The 26,956-nt window shown below is 29.6% G+C and overlaps 1 protein-coding gene across 4 annotated transcripts in view; it reads left to right on the forward strand.

Moving 5' to 3' along the window:
- The window catches only part of LOC129960784 (uncharacterized), a 46,747-nt gene that overhangs the window by 7,240 nt on the left and 12,551 nt on the right, over positions 1-26,956 (forward strand). The window contains exons 1-3 of one of the 4 annotated variants that reach the window (XM_056074426.1): positions 6,315-6,419; positions 15,078-15,159; positions 20,869-20,991. In XM_056074426.1, coding sequence (XP_055930401.1) covers positions 20,871-20,991 — 121 coding nt within the window. In that variant the 5' untranslated portion in view covers positions 6,315-6,419; positions 15,078-15,159; positions 20,869-20,870. Of the gene's footprint in view, positions 1-6,314; positions 6,420-13,347; positions 13,427-15,077; positions 15,160-20,868; positions 20,992-26,956 lie in introns of those variants that run through there. The other 3 variants (XM_056074424.1, XM_056074425.1, XM_056074427.1) reach the window with 3 other exon arrangements.

Here is a 26,956-nt window from a genome sequence, read left to right on the forward strand (position 1 = left end):
TTGAGTTAGAAAATATCTTTTCTAATCAATAAGTTAAGTTTAATACACCGTCAGAATATTATCTTTATAATGGTATTCACCGAACTATTCTCAATTCCCATCTCCAGCCCGAAAACAACATCAAATAATTTTTATTATAATTCCAAATGCTGAAGTTCATTCAGTTTTTCATTGTTTTATTAAATAGAATACGGCATTCTGACTTCGCTATCTTTGATTAACTGGAAAGTAATTTTTTAATTTTAAAAAGTATTTCTTTAAATTCATATTCAGCAAAAAGAGCAAATATTTTAATTAGTGCTCTATTCTCATTTGCTATATTTGCAAAGACTTGATTCTTCATAACTCAATAATTTTCATTTATTCAAAATAAGATATCGAGTTCATGAATTGTAAATATTGCTACCAACGTGCATCTGAAATACTGCTGCGAAAGTTTGTTCAGATTATATTTTCAACGAAATTTCCTCTTAAGAAGAAATCCATAATTCTGTGTAAATCCATATATTACCAACAAACGACTGTATCCTAGTGACGATATGTTTTGAATTATTTAATGGTTTAAAAATATGCCCTTGAATTGTATTTCTATATTTTACAATCCCTTGCGTTTTCTTTTTGATTAGTAAAACCTATAATTCTTATTTTCTGTCTTCTAAAGAAGCCAGAACAGTTGTAGAATTCAAACGTAAGAACGCAGGAACATATAAAGGCAGTAAAATGGTACAGATGTAAACAGCAACAAAAAGGATACTTTTATAACTCGAGTATTTACCATCGCATATTCATAAAACTAGTCTGGATTAAAATAACTCAAGGGTACAGGCTTATATAGAATGAAAAACTAATTAACTGATGTACTTAATAAATATCACGGTGTTTACCCATCAAGAAAGCTGAAATTATTTTAATAATTCTATTTGAAATTTCTTTTTCTATATGTATATCCAATTTTTCCTGTAGTTCTTGAGATATATTTAATTTTTAACTCTACTTGGGTTACATCTCTTAATTTCAAATAATATAACATCATATTTGGAGATGAAGCAATAAAATAAATAAAAATTAGCATTTCTTTTTAAATCGCAGTAAAAAAAAAAATTCAAATTGTAGAGCAAAATCTGTAACTGCATTTGATTTTCATCTATACAAAATGCAGTGTTCACTCCTTTATTTGGAGATATAAAATATTAAAATTATATATCTAATGTTTGAATTTTGTTTAAAAATTCATAATTATGCATTATGTGTGAATTGTTACTTTGATAATCCAATGTATTTCGTATTTCAACAACATAACTATTCTTCATTCAAATAAAAAATTCTACTTTTCAAATTTGAAATTCAATTGTGACAAGGCGTTATTTTTGCACTTTTCTTTGTGAATATTTCAAAAACAGATATACACATAATTTTCGATATTTTAGTATTTGTGCTTTTCTCCCATGCGAAAATTCTTGAAAACACTTCAAGTTCTGATACATCATTTACCATTCTTAATAAACCAACTATAGCTTTGCATTTTTTGTAGAATTCGTCTTCATTCTATTTTTTCACTCCTTCTTACAGAAAATTTGATAGTATATTCAAGATTGAAATAAAATTCTCATAACTCTAGTTGACACAAATTCATACATCCTTTTTCAAGACTATTTAAGCCAACTCGTGACCATTTCATGAATTTATCATCTTCCGTTTTTAAAGCATTAATCATTTCATTTTTGTTTCTTGTGGGAATGGATGTCAAAAAGCGTAAGAGCAACAAGACCCTCTCACGAGTACCGCAATGTCCAAGGAACTAATTCATTGCTCCTCATGAACACTTTATAATCGATACATTCATATTCTTTTAGTTTTTCAAGAGCTGCAAATCTTTTTTTGGAGTAAAACAAGCAGATACTACTTGAAACCAGATGTTGATATAATCTTTCATAACAAACTAGCAAATATCATGAATTCTATTTCCTCTTGTTTGGACAATTTAAGCTGATTTCTGAATAAATATATTTTGAGTGAATTAATTACCTTTCCTATCTCACGAGCACGTGGCAATCCTCCGGGAGTTTTAAAGCCTTTCATCTTTTTGGAATGCCATCAAGGAATGTGATTGTGTGTTCTAAGAGTCCTTTAGAATCATCTCGAGGTTGGAACTCCGCAAGTTGATTTTTGGTAAATTCAGTGACATTTGAGGTAATGTTGATCAATCTTTCATTAATTAAAACATCAAATAGGGCAGTATGAAAACTACTTTGATCTAACAAACATGTTGCTTCAAGCATGTTTCGCGGACTTGATAACGGGTGCAGTTTAAAAGTCGCCAGCCTTGCTTAACGATAATGACATCTTCTTACTATCATCCTTTGGGTCCTTGATTATTTCCATTTGATGATAAGGGAATAATGACCACATGAAGGGAAAACATTGACTAGTCAATTAACAACTTACAATTCCACTGTCAGGGACTTTTTAAGCTTGTTGAGAGTGACGTTGAAGCACTTGGGGACCATCTGAAAGTATTACAAGTATGGACTTTGTATGGATTTCGATTTGTCAGTTATAGCATTTTAAAATTTGATAATTTCTCTGACTTTTTTTTTCAATAGCAACATAATCACATAGTGTTATTTATGGCATCTTAGCGATATTTTTTTTAATAATTACTCTCTTGATTAATAAGTGCCATGTCATTTAATATTTCTTTTGATATTGAATACCTACAAAAGTTTTTGTGACTTCTGACGAGTTTGGTAATAGCACTGCCAAAAAGAATTTTAACTTTTTACTTGAGGAAATGTTGATGATATCGCTTTCGCGGCTTTACACACTCGGATTAAATTACTGAATTTTTCTTTAAAGTGTTTTCTAAATAATAAGAATTGCTTTAATTCTTCGTCAAATACTGTAATATTTACATCACTTTAATATATAGGGTGTTCCCAAAAGATTAAATCCCGGTTTAACTCCCCGGATTCTTATGCAACCCCTCTAGACAAATCTAGTCAGTTAAAAAAAACTTAAATTCTTTATGCAACAGCAGAATTTCAAAAAAACCAGCAATTATTAATATAATTATGAGTATAACTACAGTTTCAATTATATAAGTGAGTTATACTTAATAGAAAATTGAACTCGCTGCATAGGGGCCATATTACCAAAATAAAAAAAAATTATAACATAAAATAAAAATATATGTATGATAATATTTACATAATAAAACACTTTTTGCCTGTTTAGGAAACCGGGAAACATTTTGAGAATGCTTTGCGAATTGCGTTTTCCCAGTTATATTTCTGATATTTTAAAAAAATTTACCCCATTATGTCAGTGTTACTCTCACTAAAAATTTTTTAAAATTCAAAATTTAGTATAGAAGTGAACTTGAGAAAGCACGCTGCTGTATTTGAAGTCATGCCAAAATATTATAATAAATTGTGATTATGATAATGTATAATAAATACTGAAAAACGCAATTATAAATTTTTAAACGATGTTAATATTTTAGTATTATATGAATTTACTGACAATTTTATTAATTTCAATTTTAATTAGCAGTGAAATCTTTAATAAATGTAAATATTAGTAATACGATATGGTATAATTGTGAGAAAATAAAACTTACACAATAATGTTAACGAGATTTGCAGATTTTCATTTGTCTTATGAGATCTGTATTTAATTTATTATTTTACATCGACTTCAGATAAAATTGTTTGACTGGAAAGTTTCTAATTGCTTTTCACACAAGATGCTAAGCTCGAAACATTTTAAGTTCTAAATGTATGCTGCGCATTATTGTCCGTTTACATTTTTATAGTACAAGAAAATAAAAAGTAATCGCATGATCTTTTTAAAATGCATTTTATAAAAGGCCTATCTATTTGTATGCATTATTTTTTAATTATACGTGAAAATTGTGAAGCCACATAAACTGAAATTGAGGGCTGCATGCGTCCCGCTACTACATATGCACGCCACTGTTTATCTCTGTATATTAAAACTTTATTTAAGGGCAACTGGGATTTTTTTAGCATCCACTACTGCAATTCTGATCTGAAAATTTCCAATATCAATTTGTATACGGTTCCTATTTTAACCGAAGAAACAGCTTTTTAAGTGATGCGAAAAATGGCATAAGTCATTTTTTTTTTACTGTATCATATTCATTGGTTTTAATGATACAGTTATGAGCTTTTTTCTAGTGATCTTGTTGAATGGGAAAGAAAAACTTTCTAATTGACGAATATGTCTGGAAGGGTCGCATAAAAAATTAAAAAGTATAACTTTTTGAAAATTAAAGGATTTTTTTTATTAACGTGTTTTTATTTTGTATCTTATTTTGAACTACTTTGCAACTTATATTGCCCTCTTATCTCTAATAATTAAACAGTTAAACCACAATTCAATCTTTTTGGAACACCCTGCATAGATATTAAAATTTCAAGAGAAGTGTTATTTTATTCCTTCAGTAAATTAAATTCGACCAAATAACGTTATAAGTGTTATTAATAAATTTTTCCCAGAGAGGAGGAAGGCTGGGTGGCCTCTTATAATTTTTCACGATTCTAGATTTCTATAATTTTTAAAAATAAATCGAAACAGATGGTAATTTTTCAAGATTTACAAGATTTTTAAATTCTTTGACGTCATAAATTTTCTAATTTAAAAGCAAAATAGTAAAAAACAGTTATAGTTAAGAATCCGTCGAGTACTAATACGATACGATGGTACGCATACGATGGTCATAATATATAACTTTGAACAGCTGATTTGATATAAGGTAATTTTATTTTTTGCAATAAATGTTTGCTATGCTTTACGTACTATAAGTCATTTCCTTACGAATATTTAAATATTAAATAGGTTTTAACGAAGGCTTTATGACTTGTAAGGAAAAAATTTCATTAGTTAAAAATAGTAGTTTTAACGTGAGCAGTATTTAATATATCAACTAATTCTAAAAAACAGATAATTTTTTTAAAAAAAGATGAAAATTTTACTTTGAATTCACATGAAAACAATGACATTATTATGCTGCAGTTTGTATATTAAAATTATGTATGTGGTGTTAAATTTGAAATATTTGGAATCCAGAATTTGTCTTGTTTCGTTTCATTTTTGGAGTTTGATAAATTTATTTAATTCTAAGGAAGAAATTTCATGAATTATTGGCGTCAGTTATTATCCAACTCAATATTGATATATGAATTAAAACTTGCCTTATTTGTTCCGTTCCCTAAAGGAGGAAGAGCTTGTTTTTAAACAATTATGTAAAATACACCGTCTCTTTCTTATACAATTACATTAAAATCTTCCAGGAATGTTCCTTCCTCTTTCAGCGGTAAGAAGAGTGTTGAATAGCACCAGGTCATAAATATTTTATTCATCCAAAAAGCAGAAAACTGCCCCATGTTAATGCAATCTAGAAGCTTTGGGTATTTCAATCTTTAACGCGACTTTTTTTCAGCTTGTAATAACAAAACCGTAGATTAATAAATATTCTCACATGACACCTAAAGAGCTTTCAACTAAAATGTGATTAGGAAATCAAAGAACACGCAAAGGATGTTCCATCCCCGAGGGAAACGGGGTTTTATCTGTTGAAGTCCATTACTAATAATGATTACAGATGTTCAGTGAAAATGAAAGCGAGTCCTTTACTGTAATTGTTGAAATGACAACCTCATGACAGAATTTTTTTCTTATTTTGATTGAGTTTCTTTCTCAGACCTGTAAAAGAAAATATTTGGTAATCTAGATTGCTCCCTGAATTAAATTTTTACATTTGCATAGACACTGTGAACATATCCAATTTTAATAGAAGAAATCTTTAGCACCAAAATGACTTTAGAATGATTAGCAGCTTGAAATATATAGTTAACAAAGCGGTACTGCATATAGACCACCGTGCATACTGGAAACGTAAACGGCATATATTTTGTTTAGCATTTTCCCATGGAATCTGGGACAAAACCATGTCCAGAATTACAGTTTTCAGCACATATGAGTAGTCGGCAGTACTCAAATGCTAACAATATTCTTCACTTCACTAATCGTTTCGCTGGTATTTTATCGCTAATGCCTTGCGTAGTTAAAATCCTTTATGTAAATAGTAACTTAAAGGGAAACTAACGTGGTATATATATGTGTGTGTGTGTGTGTGTATGTGTGTGTAATATAATATAATCCGTAAAAAAAGTAGGACAGTCGTTTTCTGTAAATTTTCTTTTATATTTTTATCCTGGCTAATAGATACTTATGTAGGTTTTATTTAACAACGCTTTCTTTATTTTCATGTAAAAATGAAATAACTACCTCTATTTATAGTTAGAAAGACGAGAATATATGATTTACGGTCTGTAAAAGAAGTAGAAGGACACCTACTACATTTTTTATTTGGTGGAATGTGCACGAGTAGAAATGTAAGTATATTCTTTTTTTAATCTGCTTTTTCTTGGGAAAACGTGTTTTGTTAAAAATTTCACCGATGCGCTAATTTCGGAATGCCTAGAGGTTAATGCCCTTAAATGATTTTCAAAAGGTTCAAATTGTTATATATATAAATGGAGGTAAGGGTATTAGAGAGAACACTCGTATACTGCGGATATATAGAGTATCGTATATCGTTCGGATATATACGCTCGTATACAGAAACTGAATAAGGAAGAAGACTGGTAGACCTAAAAAGTTAACGCTCGCGATGAAAGAAAACTTGCTCATGAGCTTAAAAAGAGCAGTGGAAGTGTCGCAAAAGCTCGAAATCAAGCAGAACTTATTCATGTCCAAGCAAACAGTATTATGCAACTACATCCAAAGGTCCAAAAGTTTCGTTTTCAAAAAACGGAGGCATCATCCAAAGTGTAAACAAACACATATTAATAATCATTTGTCTTGGTCTAAGTAACACATGTCATGGATCACAGAATGAACTTCTGTGATATTTTCAGATGAAAAAAAGTTGAACTTAGATGGTGCAGACGGTTATCAATACTACTGGCATTGTCTGAAGAATGCAGAATAATATTATTCAACTAGACAAATAGGAAGAGGAGGTTTGATGGTCTGGATAGCAGTTGGTTATGGAGGAAGAACAAGTTTGATCTTTCTCAACGGAGGGCAGAAACATACAGACTGCATTAATGTTCTGCATTTTGAGCTTCTTCCTTATGGCTCCGAATTAGGAGGAGAACAGTGGATGTTTCAACAAGATGGAGCCTCAGTCTACACCGCCAATGGAGTTAAAAACTGATGGAAAATTAGAGAGATACATAATGTAATAGGCAGAACGGTGTAGACTTCTTTAATTGTATGAGTTATATGACTATGAAAATTTGAAGCTTAAAAATATTTTGTCAAAGAAGCTATTAAGGGACCAAGTTACATAAAATATTTTATCGAAAATCGTAGCGTAGCGTTTTATCAATAAATCAAAGAAAAAAGTGAATATCAACTTCATACACAAGGATATAAATAAAATATGAACTCCGTGTGCAGATATATCAGCGAAATAAAGAAAAACTAATCAGAGAAATAATTAAAAAAATTAATTGTTTAGTTTTAAAATAAATTTACAGAACTGACTTTTTTATAAAAAAATAAATATTTTATTTTAAACTAAATTACAATTACAGCCACTAGTAAAAAATAAATGAAATCATTTTGTTTATTTCAGTTTCTTTGAAGATAATATGAAATACTGAATGGCCATTGCTTAACTCCATTTTTGAGAAATATTATAAATATTTCATATGTCAATTTATAGTAATCCATCTTTTGTAATAAAATAATAGTTAACATATAAATCCAAACTATGTGGAAAATTTCTAGTCTGACAGTTGTTTAGACAATTTTCTTTTGATATTTTTTCAGAGTTATTCTTCTCATCTCCCAGTTTGATAATCAAATCAAAATTTTCTTTTTACTTAGAAATTTGCCCTTTTCTGCACAAAGTAGGTATTGATACAAAATTAGGGATAGAGATTGCATAATGCTTTAACAATTAAAATTACTTCGAATGCATACATAAGTCAAGTATTCAGTGAGTTTCCGTTTGAATCAAAATAAGAAAATATTCCCAAAATAGAAGGTGTCATCTTATTAGATAGTAAAGAAAATGAAACAGTTAATGGTTAAAAGCGCACTTTCCATTTTGATATCCTTGGTAAAAGTGAATCGATATTTCCGCTTTGTTGTAACACTTAGAACTTCAGTAACTGTCTATTTCAAATTTGAACCTTCTGAAGAATTAGCATGAAAGCCTATTGTCTGAAGAATAGCATATTAAAGCATATTTCCGGAACATTCAAATAAAAAGGGGGAAAAGTTGATAAAAAATATTATAGTAGGCAATTCATGGAAATCAGATAGCGTTTTCAAAAAGCTTTAGAGACCAGGAGGCGTAAATTGATGTTAAGGCAAACCATTTTCATAACAGGAAAAAAAAAAGCCTAAGAAAAAGTTATGTTTACATGCTTTCATCCATGCGAAATTTGCATTCACTGGTTTTATTCACATTTTTATATTTGGCACATAGACAAATGGTACATATCACGTTGCTTGAAAACTTTTAAAGAATTACATGAAAGGATTTAAAAAGCATGAAAACTCACTTTCTTTCAAAACTTTTTTATTCTTCATATATAACACTCTCAACAGAATTAGACAACTTGAGAAACTAAGCTGAGCCGGGATTACAATCAAGATTCTTCAGAAATTTCTCGGAAACTTCTTTATTGGTGCGTATATGGATATTTATTCATATAAATATATTATTTGTTTTAGAATTTTCCATTCGCTGATCTACTTTAAAACAGTTTTTATATATTTTGGTATATATTTATTTCTAAACTCTCATTGGAAAATTATAAAGACCAAGATTATACAGTTTATTTTTATATTTTGCATGCTTCAATAGAAAAGAAAAGTGCTTATTTATTTTCTTCTTTATTTTTGAATTCAATAGGACTATGAAATGAAAGTTAAAATGCGATATAGATTTCGAATAGCCAAAACAGTGTACTTATTTTACTCTGTTAGTTCCATCTTCGATTTTGCATCCAGTTACTTTCCATTTTCATAATCACACCGTTATTGTGATCAAAATTATACGGACATTTTCAGATTTACTCATTTTTCCCGAATTGCTCCAAAAAGATTGAAAGAACTGTCTTTGAATTTCCATCATGTATAAAATATATTTGAACTCAGATTTTACTGTGAAGGTTCGAACATGAAGCCATTTAGGGCATCGACCAGAAAATGATGAAGAAAAAAAATAATTTGGGTTTCTGCTATTTCTCAGAAACTAATAATTGTACTATGCCTGTAACCTTCATACAAGTGTAAGCAATAAATTGGCAAAGTTTTATTGTAATCGGATGAGCAGCACGTTAGCGCATAAAATACAAACAAACAAAAATCCATTTTTATATATTAGATATGTAGAGTTTTCAATATAATTATACGAAACTGGCAAATTATGTGACGAAATATTATTAAAGTATTTCATTGAAATTTCATGTAAAGTGAATTTCAAAGAAATATAAGCATTTTTAATAAATAAATATTAATTGCGCAATTTCATTAAGATTCAGAAACATATCACTATTGCAATGAATTGAATTTCAGCTACTCTATAAGGGAAGTTATATCATGAGATTTTACACAAACTGATATTTTTAAAGTTGAGTCTTCGAGTGATAACACTGAATATTATAAAAAGTTAAAAATAAACTACATACTCCTTCGTATTTATAAATTAACTGCTTAGAATAACTGTAGTAAGTTACATGTCATAAGTAAATTCATTATGTTTTAATATGTTAATCCTTATTATTTGGAATTTAGCTTCTAAATTATTTTTACAATATATTAACAATACAATCTAATTTAAAAACTTCGGACATCTTTATGCTATACTTATTCTGCAGATATGTCAATCGCTAAAATGATCTGGAGCCACCTTTTACTGCAATGATGGCTGCTATTCTATGGAGAAGATTATGGAGAAGGAATGAATTCAAATGTTGAATTCTAGCCAAATCATAACGACCAGATCAGTGATAGTTTACTAGTTTGCTTTAAACAGGAATGGCAGCATCTCCAAAAAAATTTGGATAACCTGCCTAGTATAAATAAAAGTCGCCACTGAAACAAAATATAACCTCGTTTCACATTAGTAATTGACGCATCTTCAGGATAAGCAAAGCATGAAGATATCTAAATGATTTTAACCTTAAATTGTATATCAAGTTACATAATATAGCCATTCTAATTTTTAAGCCAAAAATATCAATAAAGTGATAAGCCTTACAATTTTTTATAATACCTAATACTTTACAACAATTTAAACTATATACTTAATTTATAAATAAGCAGGAATATTTAGCATATTTTTCACCTTTGCAGAGTTCAACTACTTGAAAATTCAACTTCAAAAATATCAATTTATGGCAGATTCCTCTTGATTTACAGGGTGATAAAAATAAACTGTCCCTATATGTGAGCTTCTAACTCTCATGCCGTTCACAGAAACAGAATAAAATTTTGGCTTAAGGTATTTTGAGGTATGCATTCAAAAATCATATAAAAACAATGGTTAAACTCTGTCAGTTACGGTTACAGTGACACATTTTCGAAAATGGCAAATAATAGTATCTACTTATTTTTATTGGAATGTAATCTCCATTGTAAAAAGCTATAAATAGCGTTGGAATAAAAGAAAATCGTCGGACTCTAGACAAATTAAGAAAAAAAGCAAAATTACTGTGGCACTTAGCAGATTACGACTTTATTTTCTAATAATAGATTCCACAATGTGTCATCGCCTTTGATACCAGCCTATTGAATCTCCCTCGAAACGAAAAAAGACTAAGGTACTCAGATTTCCTATTCAGTGTAAGACACTATCATAAATGACATCGTGCTACAAAAAAATGAGAATTTTGTTCAATTTTAAACTCTACCAAAACTACGATCCGAAGCATACGTCTTATATTTGTAGTCTATTGACTCTCTATCATTACTCTTTGGTCATTAAAATGTCAGCTTAAAGTCTCGTACTTAATCATATAGAACATTTACGGAGTAATATAAAACGATATTTCCATGAAAGTAATATGCAGAGCAAAAATAACCTGAAAGAAAACGTAATTGAATCATGGAAAAGTATTGATTCCAATATATGCAAGTAGTTTGTCAATTCAATGCTAAGTAGACTAAAAAAAGGAATAAAAAGCAAGGGTTTTTATTAATTATTTGGTAAATATTCGAATGCATTTTTGGTTTAAAAATATATTGTGAAGGTATTATAGCGATAATTATACTTTGATTTTTAAATTCAAATAAACTATTTCATAATATATATATATATATATATATATATATATATATATATATATATATATATATATATATATATATATATACTTTGTAGGATTTAAAGACAAGATTTGTTTTGCAATACATAATGTTTTTCATTTGAAACAGTGTTATTTTGATGATCGAATATTTTTTGAGTGACTGTATGCTCTAAGCTCCTGCAACAAAAGATTACATTTGAATCGGTGCCTGTTAGAAAAGTCCCTGGTTCCATTTAAAATCGTTTCTGTTTTCAGCTTCTGTTTGCCAAAGATTAGAAATGAAGAAATTTTCGCTAATTTAGTATGTTTTTATGGAGGAATTCAGGTGATCAGTACAAAATGCATTTTTTTAATCATTTGTTTACATACTATGGATTTTTAAGGAATAGGATTATCTCCACGACTAATCTAAAGTATGCAAAGTAAGACTTCTCATTCATCATTGAATTGATGTGGAATATTTTACCATATTATTTACATTGCATATGTCTACAAAATGGGACAGGATTTTTCAATGAGAACTTCTTGTTATAATTATTTTCTTAATTTCATCCTCAATGTTTCTGATAAATAATTTCTTTTTTTGTTGTTAAAAAAAAAGGAAACATTTGGGAGCACTTTTTATACATATTATTTGAATCACTTTGTCATAAAGTCGCTTTCTCAGCCTCTTAAAAGAAGTCATAGGAAGCAGTAATTAAAATACATGGATAACTTTAATTAAATAGCGTGTCAATTCATACTTAATGAGATAAGAGTTATGTCTTATGTTATGGTTGAATAGGATCTATTTATACAAAAGCATAGTCTATATAATGTTTTCAATGCAATAAAACTACACATTTTCAAGAAATGAAATTAAACTATTACTCCAAAATCTCAAGTAATCACGCTTATCATTTAGGTTAATCTGCTGTTACCGTGCTTGTATTGGGGTATATTTTTATATGAATTTCAGTTTTTATTAATAACTCTTCTAGTATTTGTATTTTAAATCTAGAATTATATATGAAAGAATTTTAATCTGCTGTTGCTGTTCTTGTATTGGAGTAGGTTTTTGCGAGTTTTAGCTTTTATAAGTAACTCTTCCAGTATTTACGTTTTAAATCTAGAATTATATATGACGTAATTTTAATCTGCAGTTGCTATACTTGTATTGGAATATATTTTTATATGAGTTTTAGTTTTTATAAGTAATTCTTCTAGTATTTACATTTTAAATCTAGAATTATATGTGACGAAGTTGTTTTTTTTTTCTTTAAAAAATTTAATTCCAACTTCTTTTACATATCCTTTTAATAGAAATTCTTTTAAACAATGTCATTCTTCAAGTTCATATTTGTACAAAGAGTCTTTTACATTTCTATCAAAATGCTTTAGATGCTTTTTGTTTCCAATCTCTGATATTTGAAGATGACATTTTATATTCTGTTATCTATATTCATTCATTTATTTCAATATTTCTTTTCCAAATTTTTTTTCTAAATGCTTTTCGAAGAAATAAAAGACAGTGATTGTGGAAAATGGGGGACTTTTGGAGATATTATAAAATAAACAATATTCATATTTGGACGTTGAGTCCTTTTATTTGTTTTTTATACAATTTTATTCTATAAGTTGCAAGAATGCTTCAATAGGCAGCAAAATGAAACGAATAGGACATCCACTTTTGTAACATTGTATAAACAAGGAACATAAACAAACGTTCTGAAGGAATTTCAGATTTCTTCGGGCGAATTGAACGTTTGCAGTACATGAGACCGCATAATGGCAATGAAAAAATCGGCTTTGATCCCATTTCAAAAGGTAGAAAATAAATCGTCCTACTTTTAGGATGGCGCGTCAATATTTAAATGTATTTATAGAGAAAAATACGTTCACCTTTTTAAAAGATGTCACCCGTGAAACAACGCGCGAACAATTTATACGGACCGATGATCAGATAGGATACCTCCAAAGAAAAATAAACCCTTTTCCGCTGTTGATTCAAATGAAAACGAGAAATAAGAGAAGCATATCCAGGATTTCACTTGAAGACTTCCAAATGGTCAGAGCGTCAACTTAAGCAGGTAAAAGAACTTTTTAAATATTTCGCCTTTTTCGTTCAGAATTTCACTCAGATTGCAAACAACTTTTAGTATTCTTAATTCATTGACAAGGAAATTAACACCAAACCTTAGAAGTAACTAACCCTTTAGGTACAAATGACGTATCAGAAAATAATGCATGTTTTGAATTTATGCTTCAATTTTTTTTTTTTTTTGTAATACTAAATATTTTAAGTTATCTCAATAGCATGATTAATGCGAAATAAATGAATTTTTGCATAAAATCTACTGCTTTTAAATGTTCAAAAAATTGTGGTCCAAATGCCCAAAAAGAAAAATGTGTGTCCAAAAGGTTACATACTGAAATGAATATTAGAAAAATTTGAATAAAAGGGATGAATTCTGCATAACAGTTGATACAAAAATTCGTATATTAGTGTAAGAGATTAATAAAAAGCAAAAATTAGAAGAGAAACGCAACGCATAGCAACGGATTGCAAGTAATCTCTAAGTAAAAGTTTTTGATATGTTTTTCATAAGTTGATAGGATAAGTTTTATAAGTCGAATGGAATTTATTACCTTAATTGCAAATTCGGAAAATGAGTTAATGTTTAAGATAATAAGTTCCATTACGAATTGATTTTAACGAATAAGCTTAAATACTGTATAGATTTCCCAATTTTCACATTCAAAGATTTTCTCAATGAGATTTAGAGGCAGGTAATTTACCGTTAATCGAAAGCGATAGATTCGCTTTTAATTGCTTTTTTACTCGTTGCACCCAAAACTGCTTTATAGCGCATATGTATTCTCCTGTGCTTTATAGCGCATATGTATAGGTGTTATAAGAATTAATTATTATATTCATTTACTTGTTGAAAATAAGAAATAATTAAGGGATTAATGGTGTGCTAGAAATTTTATTTTTGATTATTTTTTACAAATATGAGTTTATGGAGCATTGCTCTCAAATTTTTGATTGGATTATAAATGAAAATTATTGGCAAATATTTGTTTTGCCTCTCAATAGATGGTATTTTGCCTTTAGTATTTTCTATTGAGAATAGAAGATTAAGGATGCTTTTTGATAGAAGGTATTTTGCTTAACCTTTACTTTTACACAAATATATAATATATACATAAAAGGAGTAAAATTTTCTGATAAATGATGCAGAGTTGGTAAATTTTCTCATTTTTCTCATGCAAATAATTTGGATTATTATTAGGACGAAAGATAATGTGCTTTCTTTTTATTTCTTTAGAAAAACTATCTCGTCAATATTTTTGAACGGTTAACTATATATCGTTGTATCTGAATTCTTAGGAAAATATACATGAGACTTGTACAATCTCAAAAGGCTTATTTAAAACAGCAATTTTGAGAAGATTGTCATCTAATATACCAGAAACCCCGGAGTTAGATAGTATGTTTACTAGAATCATACATAGGTACACATAGGTAAAAATATCTTCAAGCAGAATGAATGCGTTTATAGTAAAAGAAAAACATTTAATAAAAAAAACGCACAAATAAACCGAGGATATTTATCATTTTAGCTTTCATATTCTCTCTTAGAAATTATCAATCAATTTTTTTCATGATTTTTAGTCATATTTATTGTCGTTTAGATAGAAATATTCACATTTTCTGTGATTTTATCACATTTACAGGTCAGAAAATGTTTTCTTTTCTCTGATTGAGATGGTTGGTGCGTAGCAGTTTTGTATGGAAATAAGGATCGACTTTGATACGGTCAGTTTTCAATTTTCTTAGTTAGTTATCAGCTCCATAGTTACTTATTAGTTGCTCTTATCATAGCCATAACCGAATAAAATTCCCAGGCTTCGAAACAATCAACTTTTGATTATTTCCTTCTTTGGTCAAGCCACATTATCTACCGATCGATGTATTTTCAATTGACTATATGAAGAACATATAGGTAAGTCATCAAAATGACACCACAAGCACATTTTTCATGTCAATTCGAAACTGCATTGTATCTCGAGTTTTACTCTAATTGATTGTATAGCCCATTTCATTCAATACTTATGTCGTGGATCTATCATTTTCCTTCTAACTGTCCTCTCATTTCCATCCAAAGGTAAAATATTTTTCATTCCATAAAAAAATATTTTATTCTTAACATGCTTTTTAACTTCCCTACAGATCGCCACTCAAGACGATTGTACCATTAAACCTATTGTACTTCTTCTGTGGCAATTACTCCACAGTTTAATGACAGTCCTTTACCTTAATCTTCATCTGATGTCACCTCAGGTATTCTCTCAATGTGGGATCTCATCACATGCCATCTTTTTATATTTTCTATTTAATGATAGTATTTAATCAATTGCTTTAAAAGAATACAATCTCTGTTAAAAAACAAACAAACATGACGTTTCGAAATTCTTTTCATTGAGTGCCTGATCTTTAGTTTTCTGCCATATTCGAGGTACTACCTAATGGTAAAATGTCTTTCATAGAGGGTTTTGCTTTTTCTCCTACATGTGGAGTCTGAATTCGAAGCACTACTTAGCTATGGTGTTTTACTTTTTTCATTCAACAAACGTTGCCTTGAAATTATCTTAATCATTGTGAGTTGCTCTGTAAATCAGAACGTTCATTAGCAAGAGCATAGATTCATCTTGTTAGTAGAAAGCAATTTTCTATTTTTAACTATATAGAAGGATTTTGGACGTTCATGCCAGACAATATGACTGGATTCTTTGGAAGATGAAGAACAGTGGAATTTGGTTAATTTTAAAACTTATCTGACGGAATCCCATTAAAAATTCTATTATTTAAAAATTCGAATCAAGGAAAGTGATAATAAAAATGAAGACAGCTTTATTTGTAAATGACAGGAATGTGAAAGAAAATGACAGGACATATTTATTTTGAATATTTAGAAGATTTAATAAATAATATATAATTAATAAATAAAAGATAAATTATTTTTTTTAATAAAACATTAATTGTAATTAAAAGTTTTTAATAATTTTAAAAATAATAATTTCAATAAATACATAACTTTAATATGCTAAGAATGTACAACACTTAGATGACAACAACTATATAATAAAACTTCAAAATAAATTCAAATAGTTGTACAATTAACGTCGAGTACAATCATGAATAACGTCATATGTAATTTTTTTAGAAAACTGAGAAACTTTTTATTGCTTTTTTATATAAATTCCTTGATCAGGAATAAAGTCAATGAAAGAATTGAGAGCAAAACTTTAAAGGAAATATTATTTACGATAGAAGGCACAGATGTATTTAACTGACAAAAACAAATGAAAAATTAAAAAGGTTTTTACTCTTTTTAGTCATGAATTCTAATCCGAATTGTATACAATATTTTATTATTATTTTCACAGAAATTCAAATGACAAAATTCAAATTAACGATGAATACTCACTCAAAAAATTTCCATTTAGTGAAGTTTCACTATATATTGAAAAATTTGAGAGTACATTGCTCTCTCTCCTTTTCAAAGGTCTAAAAAATAACAACTTGATTAAAGTTTAATATTTACTAGAATCATAAAATACACATTAAAAATTCATAAAACTAGAAAACAAGGATAAGGATTTGAAGGTACTTTAATCATTCTTATATTAAAATAATATTTTTTTCAAAATCTTCAATATTTACAAAACTGGCCAATAAAAAAATGGGATGTAATTTCCCATATTTCTTTTTAAAAATCTGTAAAATATGTCTATGATTTCGGTAGCTTATGGTGAACGTGACGTAGCGTTTTCTGTCCTATCGGTCTGTTGTTGATATTCAAACTCACCCTACTCTCTGCGTGTTGTGTTCGTACCAGCTTTGTTGATATTTTTGACTTAGGACCCCATACTGCCAACTTCTCTGGTTGCCCCCAAATCTCTCTAAACAGAAATCTAAATAATCCTGCTCCACAGACTTGAGAAACACCTTTCAACATCCTCTAGCAAATGCTTGGAATAACCCAGCAGCACTTATAAGAATCAAGAATCCTCCAATTCAACATGTCATGAAAGTACCATTGCCTTCAACAAGATTTAATATCAAAGCTCCTATTCAAAGATAATCCCAAGTAAGCCTCCAAAGTCCTCATATCGTCCAAGTCTTCAACAAATTATCCAAATGATGAGCTCATTTTTCAACCAAGTGGTTGGTTGAAGAACTGGCTGGTTGGTGAAGGGAACTCTATGCTTCAAGTTCCCTTCACCAACTAGCAGATTCAATACTAATAAAGTCAACAATCTAACTGCGATTTGCTGGAATGCAGTTGGGTGAGCTCCTACTCAAAGACAACAAACTTCGTGAATTTAAATACTTCGTCGAAGAGTGGAGACAGGATATTATGGCTCTGCAAGAATCGCGTCTGAACCCATGTGAAAAACTTAAAATGTCCTATAGAAATGATAGGGTTATCCATGGGGGCGGTGGAGCAACTTTAATGATTAAGAACTCAATAAGATATTATCACACTCCTGTCTATAGTGCAACATTTAAAAATACTGCAATAGCCATTGATTTTTCTCACAACTCCTCCATCACCACTGTAAGTATCAACAGATCTCTTGATGGTAGAATTGACCTCAATGAATTTGAGAGAATACTAAATACCTCCCTAGTAAGCTATCTTTATGGGCAACTTTAATACAAAACATGCTGCATGGAGCGTTGGCCGTACCAACAGTAAATTCACTCATTTTTTATGACTTCATAATTAATAATAATCTTGTACTATTTACACCACTGGAACCAATACTTTTCCTCACCAACACCTTTCCTCTTGTACTCTCGACTTTGCTATTCTCAAAAATCTCTCGTCGGACGATGCCACCTTACGCAGGGCAATTATACCACCTATAGAGGAGATAGGCTTACCCATAGGGGCGGTGGAGCAGTTTTAATGATTAAAAACTCAATACGTCATCATCTTGCTACTATCCATAGTACAACAATCTGCAATCTATAATCATGTCAATTCTGACATGATTGTAGATTTATCATAATATTCTTCAATCTTTTCATTTTACAGATACAATTATATCTCAATATCTCAAGTAGGAATTTTAAAAAATCAATTACATTAGTGCATTTTTTCAGCACTTCACTCAAATCAGCATTGTAAGTGTTAGCTTTTAAATTAATTCGTCGTGTCGATGTACCTTAGAAATGTATACCAAGATTCTGAATTATCTGTCACATTAGACACTAGCTGAATTTAAATTGAAAGCTTAAATTGCTAATCATATTGCTGTTATTTAGTTGATTTCACTTCTCTCAAATATCAGAAAAATCAAAGAACTCAATAAATATTTAATTTCAGTGTACTCTTCCATGTTCTTTAAGCTGAAATAACTCAGAAGCAATTGCAAACAGGAATAAAATGCTCAGACACATGGAAATAAAATAAAATAATCCCATTTTTGTCGTCTTCGGTTATATAGTAACATAGGTAATCATAATATTTATAAGAATAAATCCAAATTAACACTCTACAATCCATCATCACGAGGCTTTGCTTCACATATAAACTGTACATTAAATTTCAGTGCCATTTAAACCGAGGAAGGAAGATTCTTGCACTATACATAACCATCATATTAAGGAAAGATCATAACATACTTAAAAAATACTTTACAGATACCAATCTATAAATTAAAATAATGTCACAATCTTTTTTGAAGTAACTCAAATAGTACTGTGAAGTAATTCAGTGTAATCTAAGTACTGTGAAATAATTGAATATGCACAGGCCCTGTCAACTTCCTAAAATCTCATGCCCTCCTTTTTTTAATATATATTAGTAGTTTATTTTAATTGATGACAACCAGTTAGCGACTAACCAAGTACGCTAATCGCAGATCCGGTTAAATGAGGAAAGTGAATTAAACGTATTTTTCCACTTTTTAAAATAAATTTTAAAGATATAACGAATTCCTCATTTTTACGACAACGCAGTTTGAAATTTATTTCTTTATTACTGACTATGAAAATAAAATGTCTTATAGACAGCATTTGTGGCATTAGTGTTCTAGACAGCTGGTTGCTGAGAGATTATTGCCACTGAACTGTCCAATCATCTTAAAACACGTATTCTTCTTCTCAGATACATTGGAATAAGAAGTTATAGACATTAAACAACGGTGGATCGTAGGAAACGCTGACATCAGATCTCTAAAATGATTAAATCACTGATATTTCTGAATCAGAGCTTCTCATGCAAATATTAATTTACCAGATACCAAGTATCTTCTTATAATTCTAGCTTTATGAAGGGCTCATTATAGCGTCATTTCATTGCAGGGCTGTGGCCCTATCGAAACGATTAAATAGATATGATTTAACGTATTTTTCGGAGTCCTAATACAAAGACAACCAGTGAATTTTACAAAAAAAAAAAAGTTCTGTTAGCTTTTTTTATATTCAAATATTCATTTATCAGCGCCGTTTGTAATGTGTCAGCATTAGGTAATGGCGGTGCCCTTCATCATGTCGTACAAGCAAGAATAGACTGCAGCAAAAAAAAAAAAAAAAAAAAAAAACTGGCATTTCTTTATCTAATGGACTCTAGCCGAAAAAAAGTAAAAAAGAGAGGGGGGGGGGGAAGAACTCCACTTACTTTTTATACCGAATTCCTTACACGGCAAGCAATAAGAAAAAATAATTCTCAGTGAATAAAAGTTCAAATTCCTGTATGAACGTTACGAACTTTTCTGGAAGAAGGAGAATACGTCTTCAAAAATCCGCCTTATAATGGATTCCATTGCAGTCGAAACTACACACAAAAAAAATTGGAGCACAGAACACATAAGACTGAAAGTTGCTCATAATTGATAATTACATAATTACAATTGGGAACTATATTATTGCATTTTTTTTTACAATCATCCGTATATACTCTTTACCATAATCCATACTTAAAATACAATCAAAATGTATATATGAAAAATAATTTTATCGCAAATAAAATGTAATAATAAATTCAAAGAAAAGGAACAGTAAAAAAAAATTCAAGACTCATTTTATAGTACTATTATATTTTAATAATCAAATAATTTCCCAATAATCGACACCATAAAATAGAAAAAAATATCGAAATCTTTTCAATATTCTAATTGGGAACTTGAGAAAGTTATATTAACCGAAATGCGCTTTGAGATACGACATTTGTGAAACCAAAAGAATCAGTTTCTATGCTACTTCAATGTTATTCGATTGCAGATTTTTATTTTTTTTCTACCTGTATTTTTTTCTTGTTACCGAATATATCCGATTTATATCATAATAGATAGAATAAATACTTTACTTTAGTATTTATATTTTATTTCTACTACGAATGCTCAGCATAAAATAGGATGAAATTTTTAATTGTTCGTTAATCAAATTATGCACTACTCTCATACATAAAAAAAAATTATTTACTTACTAATATATTTTATTCCTTTGTTTTAGAGATGACGTTTGTCTTAAAATCTTTAATTTCTGTTTGTGTTGTGTCTCAAGTGTTTCCGACATTAAGTGCAGCCGTTCAGACTGCCCTTTTGGGCAAAACAACTATAAAAGCACCAGTATTAAGTAAGCATATTAAACTTATTTTATTCTTTTCATTCTATAAATAGTCAAGATGAATTATTAGCGAAAAGAAGTAATGCTTATTAATTATCATTAGTCTGAATAATTTCTTTACATTATATTTTTAAAAAATCTGATTGGTTGTTTCAGTTAATGTGGAATATTCTATATCAGGTAACGCTGATTTTAAAATTTTTCGAAATTTCGGTCGTAATATTTAAACTCGATGTTCTGAGAAAATTCTAACACAAGAAAAATTCGGTTATTGAAATCAATTCTCTTGTATACAAAGTATAACAGTAAAAATGGTTGCAATTTTAAGGAGTAAAATAACGATATTGAAGAGCAAAAGAAACAAATTGCTTCACTCAATGTGAAGTCAAAACCCAAATGATTTGCCCTAAGAGGGTGCAAGTTAAGCTCAATAGATTCAGAATAGTGGACCCATTCTTTGTCCCCTAAATGCTTCCTGTCTTACTTTTTTTCAATTCGGACTTCGACATGCAAAAATCATTGTTTATATGGAAGTACATAACATGTCATTTATTTTCTACGACCACGATCCATTCTGCATGATGAGTACTCCTCATTGTTGCAATGCATGGTTGATCATTTTGATAAATATGAAACATTATTTCTTGGAAAATATTTGTAATTGAAGTGACTTTTTATTTACCGTATTTAGGGGTACTTATTCTTTTCCCTTCTTGCCAACATATATTATATTACGAAAACTTATTTTTGCCATGTTCTAACATATTTAAAATTCTAACAATATCTTCCTGTTATATCCAGTGTAGCAAATAGAGAGTGTAATTTAAACTTTTCTGTTGTATTATGATCTGAATTATAGGTTTTGATTATTTTATATTCTTCCACAACTAGAAATAAATATTGACTCTTAATCATTTTATATTTCTCATGATCATTTAATTTTTGTTTGGTATTGTCGGGGTTGTAATCTTTCATATATTTTCGACGTTTTTGTCTTAAAGATAATCCACAAAGTCAAACCCAACTGTTTTCAGAATTGCCAAGCCGATAATATTGATTTGATGCCATAATCCTAATTAGGGAATTTAATAAAAACATAATGAGCTAACCAAAAGGAAAATTTGAGCGTTTTGTTCTTTTAAGCTATGTGACTTAAAAAATAAATTTTAAGAAGTGATAGGGGAGATCGGGGCAAGATGACGATGTAAACAGTTGACCATTTTTAATAAATCCAGTTTTTGAGGAAAATAGGTTTTCTTTGCCAATATTATTAAAATGGCCTTTTCTTGTACTGCACAGAGGATAAAGTTTTGATTTTAATATAGTCAATATTATTTTACTGTTTTAAAGAGCTAGTGCAAAAATATCATCTTAAACCGGTACTAGAGCAAGATGATTTTGACCAGAGAGAAAAATGACAATCCTAATAAAAATGGAATAAATTTTTAATTTTAGAAGATATAAGACAGTACACTAATTAATTAAACATCGTTGTATATGTTCTCTGAAATAATATATTACGAAGGGGTTATTGTGTTTAAAATTCTAGCTCATAATAAATTATTATAATTCAAAACCGGTGATTTTATTATAAAAAATAAAACAAACGTTCCATTCCACAGTTTGAGCAACTCTAGTTCCACCATGTATGGTCTTTGCAACAGTTCATCCTAGTTTCCTAATGGTGGCATAATAGATTTCACATTATGCTCTATACTTTCTTTAAAATATTTCAATTCATATCAAGAATCAAATTTCAGTTTCTTAGTAACTACTCTTTATTTTTTAATCCAGACACCCTTGCTTTTGTTGTTTTAAATGTCCTTGTTGTGTCTTATGCGTTTACTTAGCAAATCTTCCAAGAGTGAAAATGTTAAAATATTATCTGTAGGTCTGTGAAACTTATATTATAGTTTGAAACAGTTTGAGCATTGTGTTAATCAAGAAATTCGCTCAAAATAAATCATGAATGGAGGTAAAACACCAAATAGAAAGCAATATGAAATTCTTGAGACGGTTAAAGAGGCAGTCAACCTATCCCGGAAATCTTGCCCCAAGTTGAAACGTTAAAAGACTGATTTTTTTGGTAGGTTTAACACGAATAAAATATAAATAGAGTGTGATTATAAAAAGTATATTGTCTAAGGTTATCAAGTATAGCAATGAATAATCAAATATATTCTCTGTGAGTGAGATATTACGTTACAAACCTTGAAAATTATCATATGCTAGTCAAAAATTCAAGAACATCCTCTAACAAGCAAAAAATGGCGACAGTGGCTTCATTGTGTGAAATTTTAATGTCTAGCAGAGTGGAGCTCTAACGCTTTTGATAAAGTGGTGAAATTTGAGTAACATGAATTTAGTCATCCTTTATGTTGTTTCGCTCAACAACTTATCATTACGTAAATAACAAAAGAATATTCTTCATCGTACGAGCTTAAACGAACCGAAATGGGTATTTATTAGTTATTGTGTAAATTTAATATGAGAAAGGAGAAGATGCCATATATAAATTTTTGTCAGAATGAAGGTACAGCATTATGAGTTCCAATTTTTAAAAACAATTCGCCACTTCAGTTTCTTGGACGTTGAATCAATTTTAGAACAGTCAATGTTTACGTACGGAACTTCAAATGGCAATCCTAAAAACTGACAATATTAATAAAGGGGACGTTTCTTTAATAACCGGTTCCCCAACCTTTGAACATTTGCTCTCTCATCGCCAGTCGCCTGAAATTAGAATATTTCCCGAGACAAATACAGATGTTTCCAAGAGTATCAGATTTAAAGCAACGTAACGCATGATAAATAGAGAGTAATTTGACCAAGTACAATAGATATATGTCATATTCCAAAATTGCTATGTTATAGGTGTATTATGATAGAATTATCCAACATCATCTTCAACTAATCAAAACAATGATATCAACTGATTTTCCTCGCCATGAAAAAGCTACCGGATATTTCAGGATCAACGAGCGGAACAGCTGGGTTTTCAGGAACTGCTTTCTTTATGGATGAATGCATCGCACATTTAGCAGTGCATTTTCGATCCACAGCATATGCATATAAGAAAATTTAACCCATATAAGCCCATATAAAAAATAGCGACGATTTTTCATCACTGTAACAATTACCGAAGATTGCTTACAGCTTTGTATTATGCCAGAACGACTTAGCAAATTTTCTTTCAAAAAGTCTTGTAATAATTGACAATAAAGATGTCCTAAAGCAGCTATAGTTCCAATTCTTTAAGGTACCAACAGGTTTTTGGTGAAAAGCAAAGAACTGTCAGACATTCAAATTTCTGGATCGAAGAGTTTAGTGAAATTTATCCTCAATAAGCCCCTTCCGCATACTCAAAGGCAGATAAACAATACAGTGGGCCTAAAAAATTAAAAATTATTTTTTATGTCATTCTACCTCGGAATCCATTCCTGTCACCTATTTACACCAAACTAATGAAAAATACGCGAAACTTCTTTAGTAGGCATTTTTTAATTCCTAAATAATCTCTATGCATCAGCCTGTAAATGAATTATAATAGTTCAGTGTATATACATAGCAAAAACTTATTTATTGTTTTAAAAAATATCGATTTTATTTTATTTTTCTGTATACATGATAACATATTCTAAGTTCATAAATTAGAGTGTCATTTTTTAGTAACGAACGGCAAGAATGCAGAAAGCATCAAGAAGTAAAATATCTTTCAGAAAAAACAAACAAACTTCAGCTATTAAACATCCTTATTATTTTAACTTTTTTTTTCCTGACATTTTATTTACAGCAGGGTCAAAGTAACTTCTTAATAATTTATATGGCATTAAGTCGGTAAAATATAATGAAGAATTGGCTATCTGCGACTCTAGCAATTTCTTTTTGATTCAGTTATTAACAATGACAAATTAATCATCGGATGGCTCTAGAATTAAAAAAAAAATTTTTTTAATCACCCATGCCACAGTTGTTACATATCAACACCAAGAAATACAACATAAAATCTAAAGTGCTTAAAATCATTGAAATAACTTGCTACTTTTCTGAACACTTAACAACTACTAAACTGTGAGCGGAAATAATGCACTGCTAATCATGACACTAGGTGATTGAAAACCTTTCATAGAGTTCAGTTCAATTATATTAAAGTCCAGTTGTAAAGCTATACTAGGACTATTTGGGGATGGACCTCCTAATTTTGAGCCGCTGTCAGATGACGAGGATGGCACCTGAACTGGCACCCCCCTCCCCTGTCCAAACGTCCGCACCACTCTAGCGGGAGAACTTTTCAGAGAGCTGAGAGTTAGACAGATTTTAAAGGCGAATAAGTTAATCGCAAATTAAAAAGAAATCAGAAGTTTCAGGCAGTTTCGAAATATTTCAATTATTTGAAATATTTAGAATTATGCTGAACCTACTCATTTTTATTTTTAAGATAAAAATGAGTGGGTTTAGTGAGTGTGTGTAAATTAAGTTTAATATGTAATTTTCTCTAACTGGATGATAGAAACATACATTCATAACACGTTTTTGCGCTGAGAAATTATGCTCATCAAAACCTAAATCTTTTTTGGGGAGGGAGAGCTTCAATACATTTTTAAAACCAGGGTCTCAAAAGTCCAAGAAACTGATCAAAAACATATCGAAAAGTGTGCGAATCTGATTCGAGAAAAGACGCTCGTAATGCCTGGTTTCTCCGATAAATCACTCTCAAATATCATTTGATGGGAAAAAAGTGTAGTCATGCAAAAAAATATGTAAAACATTAAAAAATGTTTTGATAGCTGAAATATTTTTGATAAGATCTCTTAATCTTTTGTGGTTTTGTACTCTTGCCATTCTTTCTTTGTTGAAAACGATACTCTAGTTTTAGAGTTTAGTTTTACAATTTCATTGCCATAAAACAAAGAAAATAAATAAAAAACCATTTATTTAAACCTCAATACCTTTTTTCAGTGTTTATACATCGAACTATTTCAATTGATTGACAAAAAGATTTTTGGTGGCTATGATGTTGATTAGGGAGTAAAAATTGCATATTGAAGTAGTTTCACTCGATTTTTGTTTACTTTGAAAGTATAGACTGATTAAATAAAATATATGCAAAATAAATTTTACCACTTTTAAGATGCTTAGTTCTGAATAGTTAATTTTATAATTAACAGACAAGGCGAAATTTTAAAAATTAAATGCATACAGTTGATTTTTACGAATTTTACGTCTCATGAAGATCTAAAAGATATTAATCAATTTTATTCATTTTTTCCCTCGTTTTATTTCTCACCAAATTGCAGATTTTCCGAGGTATATCGATATGAAAAAGAATGTTCACTTTTTTTTTTCGGGGGGGGGGTCTCTCTAATGCACAATCCACCGAATCTGTGATCAAATTTTCTTGCTGTATAGGCATCTCAAGTGTCTTGTCTATTGAGATTCCTTTTGAGCTTGAAGAAGAATTCGTCATCATAATTTCAGCGTTTCTTGTATATGAAAACAATAAGCTTACTGTATTTAATAAAGTTCGTCAATTTCTCAGTCTCTGTGAAGGACATCGTTCTTTTCAAAAGTTACTTCATTTGATTGTGTGACTTCTAAAGCAATTTTGTATTTTACTGTCTTATTTTACGTTTCATTTTCAAGCAAATTCTAGCAAGTTAACTTTTTTACTAATTCCTCTTTCCTGAGTTAACATGCACACTGGTGTGCCAGAAAAAACTGTAGGCAGAATATAAACATTTGTAACGATAGATCAGAGAAGACCGACAATGAACGGAAATAGATGTCACCAGTGTAAGGAAAATAAAACAACACTGGTTAAGTTATTTAAGATGACTTCATTAACATTTTGCTCTACGCTTAATATTGCCAATTTTCAAGAATTTTGCAAGTAAAATGTCAAATTTCTGTTTACAAAAATTTCAGAAATGATTCAAGAAGCAAACCGATTAAATAATTAAAGCAGACAGTGTGA

Source organism: Argiope bruennichi, chromosome X2 (genome assembly GCF_947563725.1).
Source record: "Argiope bruennichi chromosome X2, qqArgBrue1.1, whole genome shotgun sequence".
Lineage (NCBI taxonomy): Eukaryota > Metazoa > Arthropoda > Arachnida > Araneae > Araneidae > Argiope > Argiope bruennichi.